Source organism: Myotis daubentonii, chromosome 15, assembly GCF_963259705.1.
Source record: "Myotis daubentonii chromosome 15, mMyoDau2.1, whole genome shotgun sequence".
Classification (NCBI taxonomy): Eukaryota; Metazoa; Chordata; class Mammalia; order Chiroptera; family Vespertilionidae; genus Myotis; species Myotis daubentonii.
Window position 1 is genome coordinate 18,119,952 of NC_081854.1, and position 8,438 is coordinate 18,128,389.

At 48.0% G+C, this 8,438-nt stretch overlaps 1 protein-coding gene across 1 annotated transcript; it reads left to right on the top strand.

Annotated features, from left to right (window-relative positions):
• Positions 1-1,334: 1,334 nt before the first annotated feature.
• On the top strand, positions 1,335-6,929 carry DMRTC2 (DMRT like family C2). Its single transcript, XM_059665508.1, has 8 exons — positions 1,335-1,558; positions 1,641-1,795; positions 2,084-2,160; positions 2,403-2,574; positions 2,719-2,845; positions 5,278-5,338; positions 5,494-5,656; positions 6,817-6,929. The coding sequence occupies exons 1-8, from the start codon at positions 1,335-1,337 to the stop codon at positions 6,927-6,929; spliced, it is 1,092 nt and encodes a 363-aa protein (XP_059521491.1).
• The last annotated feature ends 1,509 nt before the right edge of the window (positions 6,930-8,438 follow it).

Consider the following 8,438-nt stretch of genomic DNA (forward strand, 5'->3'; position numbering starts at 1 on the left):
CTGGGACCGGCCACAGTACAGCTTTTGGAGGGACAGTCGCTGAAAGGGGGGTTTTGAGTAACAGCGGCATGAGGGGGTGCACTGCGGGAGTTGGGATGCCCCCCCCGCCCCCGATTGCTGAGTGTGAGCAATGGACGGAAAGTGTGGGGCATGGCGATGCGCAGATTTGCATCAGAGTTCGGAGACTGTGTTGGGGGCAACAGTGGTATTCCGCCCGGCACGTGGAAGGGGCTCAAAGCGCATTCCTGAGAGAATGAAAATAATTATTGCAAGTGGGGCAAGAACTCCCTGAGAATAATGGAATTCCTGTGGGTGCAAGAGAGTGAACTAACCAAAAGGGTGGCAAAGGGGAAGGTGAATTGCAGGGCATGCATGAGCGGAAAGGGGAGCATAAACTATTTGTAAGAATTGGGTAAATGCAGGAGGGAGGGGGGATCATTGTTCAAGAGAAAGCCAGAAAACCTGTTGGAACAGGGTGGTGGTGGAAAGGGAAGGGAGGATTCCTTGCAGGGGGCAGGAGAGTGCGTGAGCACGCCTAAAACCGGGATTCGCGCTGGGAAGGTACGGGTGAGCCGCAGAGAATAATGCTTGGATTGAAAGCATACATAAGAAAGAGCCTGCCCATTGTGGCTCAGCGGCTGAGCATGGGCCCAGGGACCAAGAGGTCACCAGCTCGATTGCCTGTGGGGGCAGGTTCCCTGGGCTGCAGGCTTCGTCCGTCCCCGGTAGGGGGTGCGCAGGAGGCAGCCCGTGGATGGCTCACCCCCCCCCCCATCCCCGGTAGGGGGTGCTCAGGAGGCAGCCCATGGATGGCTCACCCCCCCCCCCTCATCCCGGGTAGGGGGCGCGCAGGAGGCAGCCCATGGATGGCTCACCCGCCCCCCTCATCCCGGGTAGGGGGCGCGCAGGAGGCAGCCCATGGATGGCTCACCACCCCCCATCCCCGGTAGGGGGCGCGCAGGAGGCAGCCCATGGATGGCTCGGTCCCGGTAGGGGCCGCGCAGGAGGCAGCCTATGGATGTTGTTCCTCTCTCATCAGTGTTTCTATTTCTATATCCCTCTCCACTCCTCTCTTTGTAAAAAAAAAATCAATAAAAACACATGTAAAAAGAAAAGAAGGAATACGTAAGTAGGGAAAGAGGAGAGGCGTTCTTGGGAGGAAGGTGGCTGCCTGAGGAGGGGCGTGGGGTGAAGAAGGGAGAAGGGAGGGTGAAAGCTGAGCCCAGAGGGCAGGAGGGAGAACCCCCTCCCCCATGCGGCCTCCCAGGAGCAGGAGGGCCGGTCAGGAGGGGCTCACCGGGCCCTCCTGACCCTCCACTCCGGCCTCCAGGTTCATGGAACCTAATGAGATGCTCGCTGCCCACCGCCGCTCCTCTGACTCTGCCACAGGGGATGAGACCGGAGTCCCCCAGGGCACCGAGCTCATGCCTAGGAGAGCGGTCAGTCGCTCTCCAACCTGTGCCCGCTGCCGCAACCACGGTGTCACTGCTCACCTCAAGGGCCACAAGCGCCTCTGCCTCTTCCAGGCTTGCGAGTGTCACAAATGTGTCCTCATCTTGTGAGTAGCCGGTCCAGGGAAGGGAGGAGGATGCGTTCCATCTCAAAGGTGGCCGATTTTTCACTCACAAGCCTCCTTTTAGGGAGCGCCGAAGGGTCATGGCTGCCCAGGTGGCCTTGCGTAGGCAGCAGGAGGCACAGCTGAAGAGGCACCTGGCTCAGGAGCTGATGAGAGGGGCGGCTTCTCCTAAAGCTCACAGCCACGTCAAGAAGGCGGCCATGCGACCAGGGCTCCCCCGTGAGTCTCTGGCTCCAGATGGGACCGGGATTTGGGTGGAGAAAGCATGAGTAGGGAAAGGAGTCCCAGGCTCCACTGAAGTGTGTGACCTCGGACAAGGTGTTTCTCTTCTCTGGGCCTTAGCCTCCCCGCCTTTACAATGTGATCACGTGTTGGGAGGCTGCGTTGAGATCCGTGGGTAGAAAGGGGCCCATGCAAAGAGGAGAACTCGGTTTTCCTCAGTTTTCAGCTGGAATGGGATGGGGTCAGGAGAAAGGATTCACCAAAGCTCTCCCTGGCCCCCCACAGCCGGAAAGGAGAACATAGCGCCCCAGCCTCAGACCCTCCATGGGGCAGTCCCACTGGCACTGACCGCCCCTGGGAAGGTAAGGAGAGCCGAGCCCTGCCCAGACCCCTTTCTCTCTGTCCTTGTCACCTGGGTTCTAGGTCAACCCTGACTTGCTATATCATCCTGGGCAAATCTCTTCTCTCCATGGGTAAAATGAGGGGGTGGGATTTCACGGCCCTCCAAGCTCTGAAGTTTTGGGATCCTACCCTCATCCTAGAATATACCCATTTCTTTCCCAGCCTTGCACCTGACTCCCTGTGTATTCTGCCCTTGCAGGAGAATTCCCAGGGGCCTCTGCTGCTTAGCCGTCCCCCAGAACCCTTGCCTTTTCCCTGGACTCCAAGTGCTTGGACCCCTGGACATTGGCTGCCTCCAGGCCTTTCCATGCCACCCCCAGTAGTGTGCCGCTTGCTATGCCAAAAGCCTGTTGTCCCTCTGCATCCCTTCCCTGGTAAGATGAATTTAATACATGTTTGAATGCCAGTGTGCCACTGTATCAGAAAGAGAAGAGGAAGAGGATACAGACTAGGAAGAGGGAGGACAGAAGTCATGACCTCTGACCCCTGTACACTCTGCATTCTCTTCCCCTCATTAGGCTTTGACCCTGGCACCTCCCTCCGGCTGCCCACTCATGGGCCCCACCCAACCTGCCCAGGATCTCACCCAATACTGACTGCTCCTCTTCCTGGAGAACCCCAAGGGCCCTCTGCCCTGCCCCACACGTGAGTAGGGAGAGAAGATAATGTGTTTATTGCGTGCCTGTGAACCTTGGTACAAGTGTTTTTACCTATTTTGAGCCTATTTTTTATCAGCAAATTAGAAACACTATTACTTCTCAGGTTGTCATGAGAATTAGTAATAATAATATCTAATACACCTAACACAGGCCCTGGCCTTGAACAAATAGTAGCTATTAAATCGGCTTAAACAGATAAAATGATGTCAAATTACCTGCTGACATGGAGGCAAGAGGATGATGATGAGAGCCTCAGAGGCCAGGAGAGAGGCCAGGGGCCTTTATAGAAAGCTTCCTAAAGGTGGGCCAGGCTGCTCCTCGAGTTCCATGGGGATGAGGGAAAGACAGGAGGAAAATCAGACTCTGGTAGGGCAGGAACCGTTATTCCATTTTGTCAGTGTTTACAAAATTGACACCGATGATTTCCTATAATCCTCACAGTAGCCCTGGAGAAAGAAGCTGGCAGGGATTGTCATTTTACAGAAAACAAAGCACGCTATCACAGGGGAAGGGACTTGTCCAAGGCCACAAAGCCTAATGACCCAGCAGTCACTCAGATTCTCAGATTTGAATACAGTCACAAGCCACTTAACAACAGGGATACATTCTGAGCCATTTCATTGTTGTGTGAACATCATAGAGCGCACTTACACAAACCTGATGGTACACACCTAAGCTATGTGTTATAGACCATTGATCCTCGGCTACAAACCCATATGTCCTGACCCGTGTAGGCCAAGCATGTGAAACTCGTGGCCCACCAACCTTGAGTTTGACATGCTTGGTGTAGGCAATTGTAACACGATGGTAAATATTTATGTATGTAAACATAGAAAAGTAAAAATATGCTATAAAGGCTAAAAAAGTGTATAGGACACTTACCATGTAATCTCATTTTGTTTCGTAAGTATAGTGCAGCCTAAGTGTGAAGTGTTTGTAAAATCTACAGTATTAGATATTATTATTGCTAATTCTTATGGCAACCTGAGAAGTAATAGTGTCTCTAATTTACTGATAAAAACTGTATAGGACACTTACCATGAGTAGAGCTTACAGGACTGGAAGTTGCTCTGGGTGAGTCAGTCAGTGAGTGGTGAGTGAATGTGAAGGCCTAGGACAGTGATGGCGAACCTTTTGAACTCGGCGTGTCAGCATTTTGAAAAACCCTAACTTAACTCTGGTGCCATGTCACATAAAGAAATTGTTTGATATTTGCAACCATGAAAAAACAAAGATTTATATTTTTTATATTTATTTTATATATTTAAATGCCATTTAACAAAGAAAAATCAACCAAAAAAATGAGTTCGCATGTCACCTCTGACACGTGTGTCATAGGTTCGCCATCACTGGCCTAGGACATGACTGTATTTACTGTAGATTTTATAAAAATTTCACACTTAAGCTGCACTACATTTATTAAACAAAATGAGATTAAATCAAAACCAAGAGAAAATGATGGGATAAACACGAGATGTATGAGGTTGCTGTTGTAACTGTTTTACAACAAGCTTTGGTTTATGAATAGAAAGATAACACTAAAAAGTATAGTATAGCCCAGCCGGTGTTGCTCAGTGGTTAAGCATTGACCCAGGTACCAAGTGGTTGCTGATTCAATTCCCAGTCAGGGCACATGCTGCGGTTACGGGCTCCATCCCCAGTATGGGGCATGCAGGAAGCAGCTGATCGATGATGTTTCTCATCAGTGTTTCTATCTCTGTATCCCCCTCCCTTCCTTTCTCTCTAAAAATCAATAAAAACATATTTTTTAAAAGTATAGTATAGTCTGTCCAGCATTTCTCAGTGGATAGAGTTTGGCCTGGCACTGGAGGGTCACAGGTTTGGTTCCCAGTCAAAGGCACATACTGGGTTGCAGATTCATGCCCCCAGTCAACATGTGCAAGAGGCAACCAATCGATGTGTCTCTCTCACACTGATGTTTCTCTTTCTCTCCTTCACCTACACTCTCCCTTCTACTCTCTCTAAAAATAAATAAATAAATCAAGGGAAAAAATGTTCTTACTCCTTGGGTGAGGATTAAAATTTTTTTTAAGTATAGTATAGTGAATACATAAAGCATTAACATAGTGGTTTATTATCATCAAGTATTATGTACTGTACATAATTGTAGACTTTTACATGACTGGCAGCATAGTAGGTTTGTTTACACCAGCATCACCACAAACATGTGAGTAATGCATTGCACTATGATGTTGCAATGGCTACATATCAAGAGGCAATAGGAATTTTTCTGCTCCATTATAATCTTATGGGACCAACAATGTATATGTGGTTTATCATTCACCTAAACATTGTTATGTGGTGCATGGCTGTATAGAAAAATCCTGCCCCTCTTCCCATGTGTACATGTCTATCCATGTGTTTAATATTCCTGGCATCTTCTCTCCTTATTTCTAGATGCTCAACTTTGATACTTCAGCCCTGTGGTACGCCAGACCCTCTTCTGCTTCAACCACAGGTCCTGGGAAAGAAATGGGATCCAGGACCCTGGGAGGAAGTTGACCTGGGAAAGGGAAGAGGAGGGGGTAGTTAAGTAATTGGGAGCTGAGGGAGCACTTGAAGGGTAGACAGAAGTGGGGGTTCCCACTCTGTTTCTCTCCCTTTCCCTTGCAGGCCCCCAGAGCCTCTCGCCTGGCCTGGACCTCTGCCTCCGCAGAGCGGCAGCTGCAGCGGGAGGCAGCTGAAGCTCTTGTGGGGCTGAAAGATTCATCCCAGGCTCCCTGCCTGACCCCTTCTGTGCCCACTAACTCTGCCTGGATCTCCCTGCTCCATCCAGGTAACCTGTTTCCTGAAAGCAGAGGATGGGGTAGGGATGGTTGTGAGAAGAGGGTACTGGAGTAAGCAGGAACTAACCAAGGACATCAGGAGGTCAGCAGTTTGAATGTCCTCAGGCCAGGCCCCAAGCTTCTCAACCTAGCCCCTAGGGATTGCAGTTGAGAGTTATTGAGTGGATCACTTTTATCAGTTTTGTGCTCAAAAGCAAATGACAAGGAAAGTGAGGCCCTGGGGGAGGCAAGGACTTGCTTATGGTCATAAAGCAAGACAGTGGCAGAGTCTGGTCTCCTGGCTCTAGGCCAAGGCTCTCACTACAAAAGTTACCTGTTGACGGTTGGAGGGGGGCTGAAGAGGTAACAAGGGTCTGGCCTGGAAGGGGATCTGATGACTGCATTTGAGAAGTTTCCATTCTACTTGGGAAAACTGGATGCCTTCACAAAGCTCAGTGACAAACCTAGAGAGAACCACATGAATCTTGAGGAATAAGAAACCTATGAGGACAGAGAGGGAAGACTGAGAATTCTCCTGTCCAAAATAGTGGGTTGGGCACGGTGCGCTGATGAGGAAACCGTCCTGGAAGAACTGATAAAACAGGAGGACATGAGGCTGGACAGGCTTTTCTGATCATGGAGGACTGGCATGCCAGTCTTAGGAGTCTAGCCCAGCAGCTGTGCATGAAGGGGAGCCAGAAATGTTTCTGGGCTAGACAGGGACATATCAGAGAACCTGAGCTTTAGAAAGACAATTATAGTGGATGTGATGGAGGGATTAGAAGAGAGAAGACTGGAGGTGGGAAAATCATTGAGGAGAAAGTGTTTGCTATAATCCAGGTGAATAAAGATGAGCCCTGGGTTGGATGGGGTAAAAAGAAGGGGTTGCTGCCCAGCCAGCATGGCTCAGTGGTTGAGCATCAACTATGAACCAAGAGGTCAGGGTTCAATTCCCAGTCAGGACACATGCCCAGGTTGCAGGCTCGATCCCCAGTGTGGGATGTTCAGGAGGCAGCCAATTAATGATTCTCTGTCATCATTGATGTTTCTATCTCTCTCTGCCTCTCCCTGCCTCTCTAAAATTAATCTTTTAAAAAAAATTTAAGAAGGGGTTGGGAAGGGGAGGGGAATGGATGTAACCTGGTCCTGCCCCCTTTCTTCCTGCCTGTAGCTCCTGCTGGAGGAAGAGGATTCCAGCCTGTTGGCCCTTCTCTTCGAACCAGTCCAGCCCCCTCCGTGGCTCTGCATATTGGGCATCTGGGTTCCATCTCCCTCCTAAGCTAGAAGCCCAGAAGTGGGAGCCTCTCTGGGGCAGGTGCAACAGCCTGCAAATGCTGCATATTTGGTATTTTATTGAGGTATTTGTGCAGTAGGAGCTTCAGCTTTTTTCTAAGCCTTCAGGTGCTTTGTTATCTTTTGGTTCCTTTTTCAGCATGGGCATTTCCTTAGCCAATGGTGGATATGCTCTTACCCCCTTGGGTCTTGGGACTTTTTTAATATCCCAACAAAGATAGAACTGTGCAATTTAAGCTTAAAAATAGGTTTTTGCATGAATTCATGTTCCAGGATATTTATTTGGCATGTGATTCTGTACATACCTGTGCATTTATGTCTGTCTCCATGCATGTAAAAACAGAAGAGTATTTTCATTTTGTCTAGGTTTGTGTGAGTAAGGAAGAAATAAAGCTTTGTTGTTTTAAGCCACTGAGATTTGGGTATTGTTTGTTACCAAAGCCAAACCTAGTCTATCCTGACTGACAGAAAGGACTTGTTCATTTTAATTCTCAAAGTGAAAATCGATTATTCAGGAACTACACAGATAAATGCAAACATGTATTTCTTATGGCCAGATAAGGAGGAGTGCTAGAGGGAGACAGTGGGAGATTCACTGTTCAATAATTAAGTGCCTGCTCTGTGCCAGGCATAGACAGTGTTCAACTGTCCAGAGGGCCACAAGCTGAAGTGAACTATAGGGCCAAGCAGGTCATATAAATGAGTAAAGGCGGCCAGGTGAGCCCTAGAAAATGTGCCTTACCTTACAGGGAAGCCTCCTTTTGGTCCTAATAGATTATTGCCAGGCAAGAGGAAATGTAGGCTCAGTTTTGCCATATCTTCTGATTTTTTCAAGAGAATCTGGAAAACTAGATTTCTATGTAAAACGTCCTAATTTTCAAATGTTGGTTCAGTTTTCTTCCCTAAATCCTCTGTAGGCCAAACAAAACATATATTCAGGCCAGCTTTGCCCAGTAGAATGCCAATTTAATGCTATTCTAACATTTTTCAAATGGGGAAACTGAGGCCAAGCAGCACAGGAAGAATCAAATTAATCATAATCAAGGGTGTTGCCTGAACTAGGAAAGTTCATGTGTCTAAGTTTTGAAGGACCCCTAAAAGGGTAGAGACAATTATTACCATTTACTGAGTACCCACTGTACGTGATTCCCATATATCTTCACAGCAACTTGGTAAACTATGCATGATTACATTCATTTTACAAATAAAGGAACACGCTTAGATAAAAGTCTCTTACCCAAGTATTTTAGGGAAAATGTCTAGGCAAATATTGGGGGAAGTTTCCTTCTCCTTGTCAGGCCCAAATCAATTAGTAGATAATTTTTATTAAACATAGAATGAAAGATTCAGGACTCCAGGAGACAGACATGAGTCTCAAGGGTTTTTCAAAAAGTATTTTATTTTTCTACTCAATATATCTTTAAGTAATATTAAGATCTTCCTTGCATTTTTTTCTTAGTCCTCTGCTGTCGAGTCCTTCTCCTTGAACTCTTCTAAATA

Excerpts from the sequence above, each read along its gene's own strand:
- DMRTC2 (XM_059665508.1), top strand. The coding sequence starts at position 1,335 with ATGGAACCTAATGAGATGCTCGCTGCCCACCGCCGCTCCTCTGACTCT. Across the intron at positions 1,796-2,083 it reads CATGCGACCAGGGCTCCCCC|CCGGAAAGGAGAACATAGCG; the intron begins GTGAGTCTCTGG and ends GGCCCCCCACAG. Across the intron at positions 2,575-2,718 it reads CCCTCTGCATCCCTTCCCTG|GCTTTGACCCTGGCACCTCC; the intron begins GTAAGATGAATT and ends TCCCCTCATTAG.